This window comes from Schistocerca piceifrons, chromosome X, assembly GCF_021461385.2.
Source record: "Schistocerca piceifrons isolate TAMUIC-IGC-003096 chromosome X, iqSchPice1.1, whole genome shotgun sequence".
Classification (NCBI taxonomy): domain Eukaryota; kingdom Metazoa; phylum Arthropoda; class Insecta; order Orthoptera; family Acrididae; genus Schistocerca; species Schistocerca piceifrons.
Genome location: NC_060149.1, coordinates 728,660,593 through 728,675,648, shown reverse-complemented (window position 1 = coordinate 728,675,648; position 15,056 = coordinate 728,660,593). Strand labels below are relative to the sequence as shown.

General features: G+C 44.6%; 1 protein-coding gene and 1 pseudogene across 1 annotated transcript in view; one reads left to right on the top strand and one right to left on the bottom strand.

Annotated features, from left to right (window-relative positions):
* LOC124722679 (glutamate receptor ionotropic, kainate 5-like) overlaps nt 1-15,056 on the top strand; it is a 229,794-nt gene that overhangs the window by 122,436 nt on the left and 92,302 nt on the right. Inside the window, exon 7 of the mRNA XM_047247822.1 lies at nt 4,299-4,531. Coding sequence (XP_047103778.1) covers nt 4,299-4,531 — 233 coding nt within the window. The remainder of the gene's footprint in view (nt 1-4,298; nt 4,532-15,056) is intronic.
* Nucleotides 2,683-2,800, bottom strand: LOC124723587 (annotated as a pseudogene).

Below are 15,056 nucleotides of genomic sequence, written 5' to 3'. Positions count from 1 at the left end.
GCAATCGTATGAGAAATTTGATTACATCTGATTCTAAAAACAGAAAGTGACTATAATAGTAAAATTTTAAGTAAGAGTTGTAATGCTTAACCCCACAGTTAATTTATTTAATGGAATTTGCAACATGATCAACATGGTTTGTACGGTTTTGCTTTATTACGTGCAAAAAATTTTAGTCTGTCGTCAACTTTTATATCATGTGAAGTGCTACCCCCGAAAGGTAACATATTCAGAATTATATTTCTCTCCTTGGCCCTCTTTTATTGTGTTTTTCGTCCTAGAAATTATGTTGGTGAGACATATGCTTGCGCAGAAGGTTTGTACAGGGTAGCGAAATGAAGGCAAAAACAAATTGTTCCTGCTGCCAGTAGTAACAGTTCAAACTGGCATGGAGAACAAATATAGTCCCTACCACGAACAAAAATCAAGGTCGCCCTATGCTCTCGTGAAAAACTGGCGTCTAGCACTTTATCTAGAACATTTAATAAAACAAGCATTATATTCTTGCACTACAGGATTACCGTACCATGTGCTTCATGGTCGATAAAAACAACCGCATTTTTAACACACAAGCAGCTTAGCAATAAGATTTACATACTGTAATACCAAATCAAGCCTAAACACTGACAAGGATACTGGGGCAGGTGTGCCTATTTCCAGCCCATAAACTTTTACTACAAGTTAGTTACGGCAAATGAATCTAAATGCTTAAGGGCTAGGGGCGTAAATTACAAGTTAGGTACATCTAAACAAAAACTTACACTTACCAGACACAAACTCTACTGAATGAAAGTCCTTATGTTCGAGATCTGGTGCGTGCCTGGTGTGTTTTTTGTGCGTAGCGTTTGCAGGACTGTCACATTTCTGAAAACTAGTTGCTTTATGAAAAAGTGCCCAAGATACAGAGAAAACAGTTTGCGCAACTTATTCTCCAATTTGCAGGACAGATGATGACTCCTAACAAGTAACTTTTGGCCCACTTAGAGAAATTACTTCTTTCCACTCTTGGCGTTTCGTCTCTGTCTCTGTAACATCGCTTTCCTGATGTTCGCGATTGTCTCCTCTGTCGCCTATTTGTGTCTAGCCGGTTGCTGCACCGGAAACACCGCCACTTCCCGTCTTCAGGTCCCTTGTTCGTTAAGACTTTGATTGGTGCCATCTTCATGGAGTCGCGTCAGATGATTCAGTAGAAACTCATCCTTAAAGAAAACGTCCCAGGTATCCTGCTGCTTGTTGCAGTCAATGTGACAGAGCTTCCCTAATTCTTGCATCACTCTCCCTGCTGGGTTTGACTGCAGATGTACTTTGCAGTGTATACAGTATTTCCTCTATTTTCTAGTTGTGCAACATTCATTTCCATTAACACGGAACAAACTATTTCTCATTGTCAGACAAACCGACCCTGACATATCCAACACTTCCTAGTAATTCTCTGGTGAATGCCTTAGCGATTGAGCTTTCCCTTCTCTTGTTGCGGCCAGTTAATCCTGCATACGTGTTGTCTACCTTCAACATCTGTACTTGGTACGGCCAGGCCAGTCCATTCGCCGATTACTGTCTCGTTCCATGAGCTCCTCCACATACGCAGGCCGTATCTTTTGATTCCACTGACTTAGAATCTTAAATTTTTTATACCGCCGTAAACCTTAGCATTTGACATAAATTTCAACTTGATAGCTCTGCCTTTTCCTGAGAAAAAGGGGTTTTAGCAGACAATGGCACGAAATCCTAAAAATGAAGTGAAGGTCAAATGAACCCCTGAAAAGGCACACATGGGAAAGGTGTAAAGTGTCACAAATGCATTCACTGGGGAGTGTACCGTGTTCAAGAATTTGGAGGTCACTACGCCCACGCAACATTATGCCTCCCACATTATAACACCTGGACCACGAAAACGATCATGTTAGACATTGCTGGACACACCCTCATATGGCGAGAAGTGTGAAGGCGTAATTCACACAGGAAAACTCTCTAACACGATCGTTTTGGTGATACAGCTGTTATGCCATGACGAGGTCATAATTTTACATGGGTGTACTTACTTCCAAATCGTTGAACATGGATTCTTACAAATATCTAGTTTTGAAACACATTCCTTTGTTTAGATAATATCTTAACGCTGATAATTTAATTAAGAAATGAAATTATATAGTCTGTGATATAAACAATGGAATCATTATCTTTTGAGGTTGAGCACGTCGCCATGACAGTTACACAGTATCAGATCTATATGCTGATTACCACTGGCTTATAATAAAATAATTGTGTGTATGTTATTGGCAAACGTCTTTGGCATGTGGTAAGAAAAGTGTACAGGATTTCTCTCCTGAGAGCCATCAGGCGAATTTTCTCTGGTGTTCCGGCAAATGCTCGCAGTTTCATTTTCGCATTGTAGATGCAGTGAGCCCAAAGAAATACTGTTCATCACGCCTGTCATACGACGGTCGGTGTGAGAAGCGTCGGTTTGTTTCCCGTTACAAGCACTCCGTCTTCAGGCCACAAGTGGCCCATCGGGACCATCCGACCGCCATGTCATCCTCATCTGAGGATGCTGATAAGAGGGGCGTGTGGTCAGCACACCGCTCTCCCGGTCGTTATGATGGTTTGCTTTGACCGGAGCCGCTACTATTCGGTCGAGTAGCTCCTCAATTGGCATCACTGGGCTGAGTGCACCCCGAAAAATGGCAACAGCGCATGGCGGCCCGGATAGTCACCCATTCAAGTGCCAGCCACGCCTAACAGCGCTTAACTTCGGTGATCTGACGGGAACCGGTGTATCCACTGCGGCAAGGCCGTTGCCTTCCCGTTGCAAACAAAATGTTTTTTTTAAGCGGAATTTTAAGTGCTCATTCGATAGAGCGGTCCCGAATTAGTGTAGTGCGTATTTGTTTTATCGTTATGTGTGAACAAGGACAGTAAAACACGAAGAATGGCCAGTACTCTAGCAGCGATCTGAACGGCTGTGCTGTCTGACGGCAGCAGTCAGCACGGGCCGGGGTGGTGCTATCGCTGCTGGAATGCTAGTTATTCTTCGTGTTTTACTGTCCCTGTTAACACAGATCGATAAAACAAATATCGCACTAGACTAATTTGGACCGCTCAACGGAATGGGCAATTAAAATCCCGCTTTAAAAATCTCTTTGCTCGTAACTGGTAACAAGTCGGCGCGTTTCATCGACACCGGGCGTAGCATGAAAGATGTGATTAGCAGTATTTGCTTGGTCTTTATTTTCATTGTTTTGTTTTGCTTTAGGGCGCAAAAAACAAATGGGATCATACGCGCCCTTTGTTTGGGCTGATTCCAGCTACGCATTGCAAAAACTAAATTGCAAACGTCTACCGAAACATCAGAAAAATGCGCCTGACGACCCATAGGAGAGGTGTCCTGTATAAGGCAAGTTTAAGTACCGGGTGATCAAAAAGTCAGTGTAAAATTGAAAAATTAATAAATCACGGAATAATGTAGATAGAGAGGTACAAATTGACACACATGCTTGGAATGACATGGGGTTTTATTAGAACCAAAAAATACAAACGTTCAAAAAATGTCCGACAGATGGCGCTTCATCTGATCAGAATAGCAACAATTAGCATAACGAAGTAAGACAAAGCAAAGATGATGTTCTTTACAGGAAATGCTCAATATGTCCACCGTAATTCCTCAAAAATAGATGTAGTCGAGGAATAATGTTGTGAACAGCACTGTAAAGCATGTCCGGAGTTACGGTGAGGCATTGGCGTCGAATGTTGTCTTTTAGCATCGCTAGAGCTGTCGGTCGATCACGATACACTAGCGATTTCATGTAACCCCAAAGCCAATAATCGCACGGACTGAGGTCTGGGGACTTGGGAGGCCAAGCATGACGAAAGTGGCGGCTGAGCACACGATCATCACCAAACGACGCGCGCAAGAGATCTTTCACGCGTCTAGCAAAATGGGGTGTTTCTTTTTTGGTTCTTATAAAACCCCATGTCATTCCAAGCATGTGTGTCAATTTTTATCTCTCTATCTACATTATTCCATGGTTTATTAAGTTTTCAAATTTATACTGACTTTTTGATCACCCGGTCGGTATATGGAAAAAAAAAACAGTCACATTAAGTAATAAGAAACACTATACAATAGAAATAAATTTATTTTGAAAGATATGTAGTATTTCGTAATGTAGATGTACGCCTGATGCTAGTCTGGAAATTAATGAATATTCTTTTTTTGGTAGCTTATTTCATTGGTGGTTAACGCATCTTTCCCACTGTTTTTCTGCGCTTACATTTTGACAGTATGTCTTCTGTTTCAGTATATGTATTTTCATTGCGCTACAAAAAACTCGCGAGTTCGCGTGGACGGACTACGTGAGACCATTCAGCTCCTGGCTGTGGCTGGCTGTGTGTGTGTGCATGATGGGCCTATCGCTGTGCATGCCTCTGCTTCACCACGCAGGAAGGCTCGCCGGCACCTACGCTTACGAACCGCAGTGCCATAACCCTGTAATAAGCATTTTCTACGTATTTGGTATATTCTGCCAGCAAGGTGAGTACGCGACCTTAAACATTTTTACTAGAAACATGTCACTCTGTTTGAAAGAAAACCTCGAAGTTTTAATTCCAGGCCAGGTACTAGCATATGTTTTTTCGACGTGCCTAATTAAATAGTATTATCCTGGGTTTTCCACCCGAATTGATGACTATTTCCGCGCACAATAAAAAAAAAACCCTCCCGAACAGGCCACGAAGGCCCAACGGTGACGACCGGTTGCCGCGTCATCCTCAGCCCACAGGCGTCATTGGATGTGGATATGGAGGGACATATGGTCAGCATACCGCTCTCCCGGCCGTATGTCAGTTTAAGAGACCGGAGGCGCTACTTCTCAATCTAGTCCGGACACCTGTTAGCGGACATTAATATGGGGTGTATCCACCATTCACCATTATGACAACTTGAACACATGAGATGTCCGAATGTCTGTGGACGAATGAGAGCCCATTCTTCCTCAAGAGACTGAACCAGAAACGGTAGTATAGTTGGACTCTGGGGTCTCGAGCGAAGTTGACTTTCTAACTCATCCCAAAGGTCTTCCATTGGGTTCATTTCGGGGCTCTGGGTACGCTAGTCTATATCAGAACTGTTATTATCAACAAACCATTGCCTCATAGATGTTGCTTAATCACAAGATGCACTGTCACGCTGAACTGTTCCTCTCCTGAATGAAATTTTCACCCTGCAGCGGTGAGTGCGCTTATATGGAACTTCTTGGCAGATTAAAACTGTGTGCCGGACCGAGACTAACTCATTCTGGAAACATCCACCAGGCTGTGGCTAAGCCATGTCTCCGCAGTATCCTTTCTTCCAGTAGTGCTAGTTCTGCAAGGTTCGCAGAAGAGCTTCCGTGAAGTTTGGAAGGTAGGAGACTAGGTACTGGCAGAATTAAAGCTGTGAGGACGGGACGTGAGTCGTGCTTGGGTAGCTCAGCTGCCCGCAAAAGGCAAAGGTCCCGAGTTCGAGTCTCGGTCCGGCACACTGTTCGTCTACTGTTCGCAGAGCACAATGCTGTAAAATGAGTTCATATCCTTCCAGCTTACCGTTTTCTTAAGCCCAATAAGAAGCTCAGACCGTAACTGCGAAAAACACCCTCATACTATATCACCTCATCCGCCCTTCACTCTTGGTCCAACACACGATTTCAGGTAACATCTTTCAGGCATTCACCAAACCTAAAGGCTTCCGTCGGATTGCCACACGTTATAGCGTATAGCGTGATTTATGGCTGCAAATCGCTCGTTTCCATTTAGCCACTACTCACTGGCGTCACTCTTTACGCCGTAGTTGACTACAGAAATTTCTCTTATTAGGATCCGGTCGACCGATGTACCCCATTGTTTTTAACATTCGCTAGCCGGACTGCTGGTAGCGCTTTGGAGCTCACGCGTGATTCCTTCCTGTGATTTCACGCGATTTTTTACAAGCAGGCTCCGCAATGCTCGACGATTCCCGTCTGTCAGTACATGAGGTTTGTCTGGTCTCGATTTAGTTGTAGTTGCTCCTTCACAGTCACATCACCAACAGTCGAGATGGGCAGCTTTATTGGAGGTGAAATGTCTATAATGGATTTGTTACTCAGGCAACATCCAATAACTAGTCCTTGGGCGAAGGCACTGAGAACTTCGGACAGACCTTTTCTACTGTTACTGCTTCACTGCTGACAACACAATATTCCCCGTCTCCTGTTATACTGACGGATTCGCCTCTCATGACATCTAGTGGTTAATTCCGCATTATGTATGCGTATTCGGATACTTTTGATCAGACAACGTGACAAATCTACACACAACAAAAAAAGTTTTGCATCACCTCGGTTCCGAAGAGTTCCGGAACCTTAGAGAAAACTGGAATAGAAATTAACATAAACACCACTTCTGCCCTTTTTATTGCTCATGAAAACCACACATTGCTTGTTGTACCACCATACAGCGAGACCTTCAGAACTGGTAGTCCAGATTGCTGTTCACACCAGTACCTCTAATATCAAGTAGCACGTCTTCTTGCCTTGATGCATGCCTGTATTCGCCATGGCATACTATCCACAAGTTCATCAAGGCACTGTTAATTTGGATTGTCCACTCCTCAAAGGCGATTCGGCGTTGGTCCCTCAGAGTGGTTGGTGGGTTACGTCGTCCATAAACAGCTCCTTCCGATCCATCCCAGGCATGTCCGATAGGGTTCATGTCTGGAGCACATGCTCACCACTCTAGTCGAGCGATGTCGTTATCCTGAAGGAAGTAATTCACAAGATGTTCACGATGGGGGCGCGAATTGTCGTCCATGAAGTCGAATGCTTCGCCATTGCGCTGCCGATAAGGTTGCACTATCGGTTCACGTATCTTACAGCCTTCCATGACCACCGGCCGTTGATGTCGGCCCCACATAATGCCACCCCAAAACAGCAGGGAACCTCCACTTTGCTGCACTCGCTGGACAGTGTGTCTTAAGCATTCAGCCCGACCGGGTTGCCTCCAAACACGTCTCCGACGATTCTCTGGTTGAAGGCATACCCGAAACTCATTGGTGAAGAGAACGTTATGCCAATCCTGAGCGGTCCAATAGGCATGTTGTTGGCCCCATCTGTGCCGCGCTGCATGGTGTCGTGGTTGCAAAGATGGACCTCGCCATGGACGCTGGGAGTGAAGTTGCGCATTATGCAGTCTATGCACACAGTTTGAGTCGTAAAACGACGTCCTGTGGCTGCACGAAAAGCATTATTCAACATGGTGGCGTTGCTGTCAGGGGTCCTCCGAGCCATAATCCGTAGGTAGCGGTCATCCACTGCAGTAATAGCCCTTGGGCGGCCTGAGCGAGGCATGTCATCAACAGTTCCTGTCTCTGCTCCATGTCCGAACAACATCGCTTTGGTTCACTCCGAGACGCCTGGACACTTCTCTTGTTGAGAGCCCTTCCTGGCACAAAGTAACAATACGGACGCGATCGAACCGCGGTATTGACCGTATAGGCATGGTGGAACTACAGACAACACGAACCGTGTACCTCCTTCTTGGTGGAATGACTGGAACTGATCGGCTGTCGGACGCCTCCATCTAATAGACACTGCTCATGCATGGTTGTTTGGGCTGGTTTTGTGACATCTCTGAACAGTCAAAGGGACAGTGTTTGTGGTACAATATCCACAGTCAACGTCTATCTTCAGAAGTTCTGGAAACCGGGCTGATGCAAAATTTTTTTGTTGTGTGTACAAACGACCTAATCTTTACCTCATGGACGTCATTTCAGTACCGAAGAGAATATATCAATTACTCTTCGGAACAAATTTGTGCAACTGTTCTTTCCCCTATTCTCCTGAATAATCTAAAACACATGTTTTTTATGATCTGGTATAAGTTACCATACACTCTGTATGTACTTATAATCATTTGTTTTAATCATCGTATGTATTGTATATGCACGAAACAATATACTCTGTGCCGTGACGTCTTTCCTGCTAAAACTGAACTCCTATTTGTGAAGTTTGCAGACGTACTTATTCGAATACATTCCTATATAACTCTGTCTCAAAACACACGAAAGTCGTACTGAGGTGGAGGGCTCAGGTGTCTACGAAAACGTAATTGGACCGTCTTGTAACGTGAGACCGTCGAAAACAACAAAAGAGGCGGTCATTTCAATTCAAACAATTCTGTGTGTCCGGTACTCAAGTTTTTTAAGACCTTGCCGGCCTTCTCGTCCATCCGAAGCGGTAAATACGGAGGGGTTACGTATTTTGCTGAATGACGCCAAGGGTACTGGATGAGACAAAAATGCAGATCTAAAGGTGTAGCAGGAGCCTGGAATCGAACTCGTCTGTAAACAGCGGTCCGAGGCACCTCACATACTGACTTCATTCCAGGCAGCCAGCAAACATGAGATCACCAATCACAGCATCTGAAGATGGTGGCTAGATCAACCGTCGAAAAACAGAAAATTGAGTTGTTGCCTCGTCTGGGAACTCGAAAACTTGCCACTAAATATCTCTTTCTGATTTTGCAAACAAGTTCCTAAAAATCTATGGACAACATGATGAAAAGTAACTTCTACTACCCAAACATTTGTCACATAATTTGCTTGAAATACAGGGTGGTCCTTACTAAACATTCGTTACTTCAGAGGGATGTCAATCTCACGAAAAACGGGTGATAGTAGGACAATGCAACTATCTGGAAACATTTGTAAGGACATGCGTAGGAGAAATAACGAATAAAATGTGTGTGTGTGTGTGTGTGTGTGAAATCTTATGGGACTTAACTGCTAATGTCATCAGTCCCTAAGCTTACACACTACTTAACTTAAATTATCCTAAGGACAAACACACACACCCATGCCCGAGGGAGGACTCGAACCTCCACCGGGACCAGCCGCACAGTCCTTGACTGCAGTGCCCTAGACCGCTCGGCTAATCCTGCGCGGCTAACGAATAAACCACTGAAAGAAACACATTTTCATTTCCACATGAGAGGGCAGCATTTGTTAATTGCGTAGCATGTTTACGTTCCAGGTTACAAACGTGGCTCAATGTGACGGCTATCTGCAACTCCGATAGCCTGTAAGCGCACTAGAGATTGCTCTACTGCTGCTCGAAACATATCAGGTGGGATGTTTGACCAGGGAACGTTCACTTATCGTGACACAGTTTGTGCACTGTTTGAAGACCGCACATCGCGTCCAGTATTCTCAGTCATGGCAACAGTAACTCCTTCAACAATTTGTGGCGCAATTGGTCGTCGGCCTCTCCCAGGAGCAGTTCCCAAATCGTCAATATTTCGAACTTCCGAATCATGTTCTTCAATCCTGGTGCGGAAAGATAACCTCTCCGTATTCCATTAATGCGTCAATACTTGCGAAGAGCATCAGCACCATTGCTGTTGTCTTGATAAAACTGCTTTACGAGTAAACTCTTTCTCACCTTGTCCAGACTCATATTCACAATCTGCGACTGTAATGTACACCGATGCTTGTGTTTCAGCCTTACGTCGCCGTACCAGTAGTGGCCCGTAACGGAAAGTCATGACTAACACTACTAACAACGTAAATAATATTTTTTGTTGGTTCAAATGGCTCTGAGCACTATGGGACTTAATATCTCAGGTCATCAGTCCCCTAGAACTTAGAACTACTTAAACCTAACTAACCTAAGGATTCCACACACATCCTTGCCCCAGGCAGGATTCGAACCTGCGACCGTAGCGGTCGCGCGGTTCCGGACTGAAGCGCCTAGAACCGCTCGGCCACAACGGCCGGCAATAGTTTTTGTCTACGCTGGCTCCAGTAATGAAGTTTAATTATAATCACCCTGTAAATATAGAAGTAACGCATCACTAGTGATAAGCTGATCTAAGATACCGAGATAGTGAATATATCTTCGTCGCATTATCCTCAGAAAAGTGACGTATCAAAACAAACCATGTCTCGTTTTCGCAAAGATGGCGAGCATCTTTTGCCGTCTGTAAGAGAGAAACCAATACGAGCATTTGCCACAGAACATATGCGTGCTGTTATAAACGGTGACTAAATGGAAACCACAGGAAAATCAAAATTGTTTTATTTGCAACAGATAACTACACCTTCCAGCTACTTCTCTAGAGAGTCGCCGCTCTGACTTAGACATTTGTCGTAGCGTGATACCAACTTTCCAGTATCTTGTCATAGAAGGCGGCCTCCTGTGCGCTCCGACAGTTTTCTACGCTGGATTGCAGCTTCTTGTTTGTGACAAAAGTTGTCTTCATAGCTAGCGGTTCATCTTTGCGAATATGAAAATCAGAGGGAGCCAAGTCCGGGCTGTATGATGGGCTATCAAACTCTTCCCATCAAATACGCTGCCGGAGCGTCCTCATTGCCCCTTCAGTGTGCGGCCGGGAACGGTCATAAAGAAGTAAATACATAACAGTTAACGTTATGGGGGTTGTATAAAATCAGGCAAAATCTCTCGGCAGGTTCCCATACTTGGCGGGAGAGACTATTTTCTAGGCATCTAGACATCTATCTATGGGCATACTAGAGACACTGCCCAACACATGTGTGCAAAGCTTCATCGGGTTTTTACTGTGGTATCCATTTTGCGACCGATCGTTCCTCACTCTCCGGATAGCCGTCGTATTTCGCATTAATCGCCATAATACACTGCCTGAGTAAACAGTGAATCAACAAAAAGGGGAGGAAGAAATGAAATGAAACCTCACCAGTTGACATGATATCTGACGTAATTTCAGTGATTGCAGAATCAAGTTTATAAAGAACTTTTCAGCGTGTGCCCACTTATCAGTATGACGTTGCACCTCCTCTTGCCTGAATACACGCACGGATTCGATTGACAATGGTACACTACTAGCCATTAAAATTGCTACACCACGAAGATGACGTGCTACAAACGCGAAATTTAATCGACAGGAAGAAGATGCTGTGACACGCAAATGATTAGCTTTTCAGAGCATTCACACAAGGTTGGCGCCGGTGGCAACACCTACAACGTGCTGACATGAGGAAACTTTCCAACCGATTTCTCATACACAAAAACAGCAGTTGACCGGCGTTGCCTGGTGAAACGTTGTTGTGATGCCTCGTGTAAGGAGGAAAAATGCGTTCTATCACGTTTCCGACTTTGATAAAGGTCGGATTGTAGCCTATCGCGATTGCGGTTTATCGTATCGCGACATTGCTGCTCGCGTTGGTCGAGATCCAATGACTGTTAGCAGAATATGGAATCGGTGGGTTCAGGAGGGTAATACGGAACGCCGTGTTGGATCCCAACGGCCTCGTATCACTAGCAGTCGAGATGACAGGCATCTTATCCGCATGGCTGTAACGGATCGTGCAGCCACGTCTCGATCTCTGAGTCAACAGATGGGGACGTTTGCAAGACAAAAACCATCTGCACGAACAGTTCGACGGCGTTTGCAGCAGCATGGACTATCAGCTCGGAGACCATGGCTACGGTTACCGTTGACGCTGCATCACAGACAGGAGCGCCTGCGATGGTGTACTCAACGAAGAACCTGGGTGCACGAACGGCAAAACGTGATTTTTCGGATGAAGCCAGGTTCTGTTTACAGCATCATGATAGTCGCATCCGAGTTGGGCGACATCGCGGTGAACGCACATTGGAAGCGTGTATTCGTCATCGCCATACTGGCGTATAACCCGGCGTGATGGTATGGGGTACCATTTATTACACGTCTCGGTCACCTCTTGTTCGCATTGACGGCACTTTGAACAGTGGACGTTACATTTCAGATGTGTTACTACCCGTGACTCTACCCTTCATTCAATCCCTTCGAAACCCTACATTTCAGCAGAATAATGCACGACCGCATGTTGCATGTCCTGCACGGCCCTTTCTGGATACAGAAAATGTTCGACTGCTGCCCTGGCCAGCACATTCTCCAGATCTCTCACCAATTGAAAACGTCTGGTCAATGGTGGCCGAGCAACTGGCTCGTCACAAGACGCCAGTCACTACTCTTGATGAACTGTGGTATCGTGTTGAAGCTGCATGGGCAGCTGTACCTGTACACGCCATGCAAGCTCTGTTTGACTCAATGCTTAGGCGTATCAAGGCCGTTATTACGGCCAGAGGTGGTTGTTCTGGGTACTGATTTCTCAGGATCCATGCACCCAAATTGCGTGAAAATGTAATCACATGTCAGTTCTAGTGTAATATATTTGTCCAATGAATACCAGTTTATCACCTGCAATTTTAATGGCCAGTAGTGTATTATAAGGCCGTTGCATCGTTTCATGAGACAATCTGGCCCACATCTGCTATAACGGCTCCTTGATATCCTGATTGCTGGCACTGGGACAGAGTTAGCGTCAGATCTGATCCAACACATGTTTTCGTTGGCGACGAGAGTACCTCAACATCAGCCAGACAGTTCATAGAGACATGTATTATATGAGAACGAGCATTGGGCTGTTGAAAAGTGGTACTACAATACCGTCACATAAGAGGTAAAACACAAAGACGTAGGATGTCCCTGACGTATCATTTTGTCGTCAGAGTTCCCTCAATCACTACCCACTCCATGATACCAGTGGTAACACAGGTTTGCCTCTAAAACATTGCAAGCATCGGAACTCTTTCCAGTCACCATAGACATTCGCTGTCGATGGTCATCCGGGGTAGTGCAAAACTGCAATTCTTCGTTGAACGCAGTGTGATGCCATTCATCAGCAGTCCATGTTTCCCGATTGTGGCGCCAGTTTAAACACAGCCGTTTGTAACATCTAGCACTATTCACTCCCCTCACATACCCTACCAGTTCTCCTGACAACGCTACAGAGGAACAACATTAATGCAGTCTGGTAGTCTTACATCTACATCGATACTCCACAAGCCACCGTACACTGCGTGGCCGAAGGTACCCAGTACCACTACTAGTCATTTCCTTTCCTCTTCCACTCGCAAATAGAGCGAGGAAAAAACGACTGTCTATATGCCTTCGTATGAGCCCTAATTTCTCGTATCCTATCTTCGTGGTCCTTAAGCACGTTGTATGTTGGCGGCAGTATAATCGTTCGGCAGTCAGCTTCAAATGCCGATACTCTAAATTTTTCAATAGTGTTTCTCGAAAAAAACGTCGCTATCCCTCCAGGGATTCCCATTTAAGTTTCCGAAGCATCTCCATAACACTTACGTGTTTTCGAACCTACCGGTAACAAATTTAGCAGCCCACCTCTGAATTGCGCCGATGTCTTCCTTCAATCCAACCTGGTACGGATCCCAAAAACTCGAGCAGTACTCAGGAATAGGTCGCACCAGCTTCCTTTATACGGTCTCGTTTACAAGTGAAGCACTCTTTCCTAATATTCTCCCTAGAACAGTTCTCACACGCTCGTTCCATTTCATATCACTTTGCAACGTTACGCCTAGATATTAAAATGACTTGACTGTGTCAAGCAGGACTCTAGTAATACTGTATCCGAAAATTGGAAGTTGGTTCTTCCTACTCAACCGCATTAACTTACACTTTTCCACATTTAGAGCTAGCTGCCATTCATCACACCATCTAGAAATTTTGTCTAAGTCATCTTACATCTTTCTACAGTCACTCAACTAGGACATCTTACCGAACACCACACATCATAATCGAACAACCGCAGATTTCTGCCCACTCTGTCGGAATATATATATATATATATATATATATATATATATATATATATATATATATATATATATATATATATATATAAGAGAGAGAGAGACAGAGAGAACGGCGGCGGTCCTATAACAATTCCCTGGAGCACTTCTGACGATTCACGTTTCTCTGATGAACAATCGCCGTTGAGGACAACATACTGGGTTCTGTTACCTATCTGTCGCCAACCATTGCAACTCTAATCGCTCAACACATGGGCTACTCGACGATGGCGTATACATCTACGAAGTTGCATTGATATCTGACCGTGTCATCTGGGTGCTTCAGTTGTTTCGTCAGGCAGCATAGTTAGCAGGCATGGCGCGTTTGTCCGGAGATAAATATTTATCACCCATACATTAGTGAGTCTAGTACTTAACGGGGTAGTTCTCCCCCAACGCATGATAAATAAGTTCAAATGGCTCAAATGGCTCTGAGCACTATGGGACTTAACATCTGAGGTCATCAGTCCCCTAGAACTTAGAACTACTTAAACCTAACTAACCTAAGGACATCACACACATCACACGGCCGGTGTGGCCGAGCGGTTCTAGGCGCGTCAGTCTGGAACCGCACGACCGCTACGGTCGCAGGTTCGAATCCTGCCTCGGGCATGGATGTGTGTGATGTCCTTAGGTTAGTTAGGTTTAAGTAGTTCTAAGTTCTAGGGGACTGATGACCTCAGCAGTTAAGTCCCATAGTGCTCAGAGACATTTGAACCATTTTTTGAACATCACACACATCCACGCCCGAGGCAGGATTCGAACCTGCGACCGTAGCGGTCGCGCGGTTCCAGACTGAAGCGCTTAGAACCGCTCGGCCACAACGGCCGGCGATAAATAAGTGATTTTCGTGATTTTTGCAAGTAAAGTAAAAAAGTAAAACTAAATCTGATGATATAGTTTCATTCCTTACACTTTTGTTTTTAGGAAATCATTCCTGTGTCCACATCGGACGCTCCCTGTAACATTCTCCAGGTGGGAGGACCCCTTGTAGCCGGAATATTGGTTATCGACGAGAATTCCCGAAGCCCTTCTATTAGGCTTCATACGAAATATTTTTTTATAAATTGTTTTCAATATATTTTGTATCTGCATACACAGGATAATCGAAAAATATTAAGTTCTAACGAAATGGTGACGTGTTGATACAAATGTCATTTTCTTCGCCGACAAAATCGAAGCAAAAGTGTGCACCGAAAATAGAATTTTGAAGATATCACAAAGTGGCTACTTACGCTGATGGAGAATTCAATTTAGAATGACTGCATCAGATCCAGGTCAAAGTCATATATACGGTTCTCAAGTTATGTTTCCTACCAATTTGAAAAAATACGGTTGCGATGAAGAAGCGTTTAAAGTTTTGGGTAATATTTT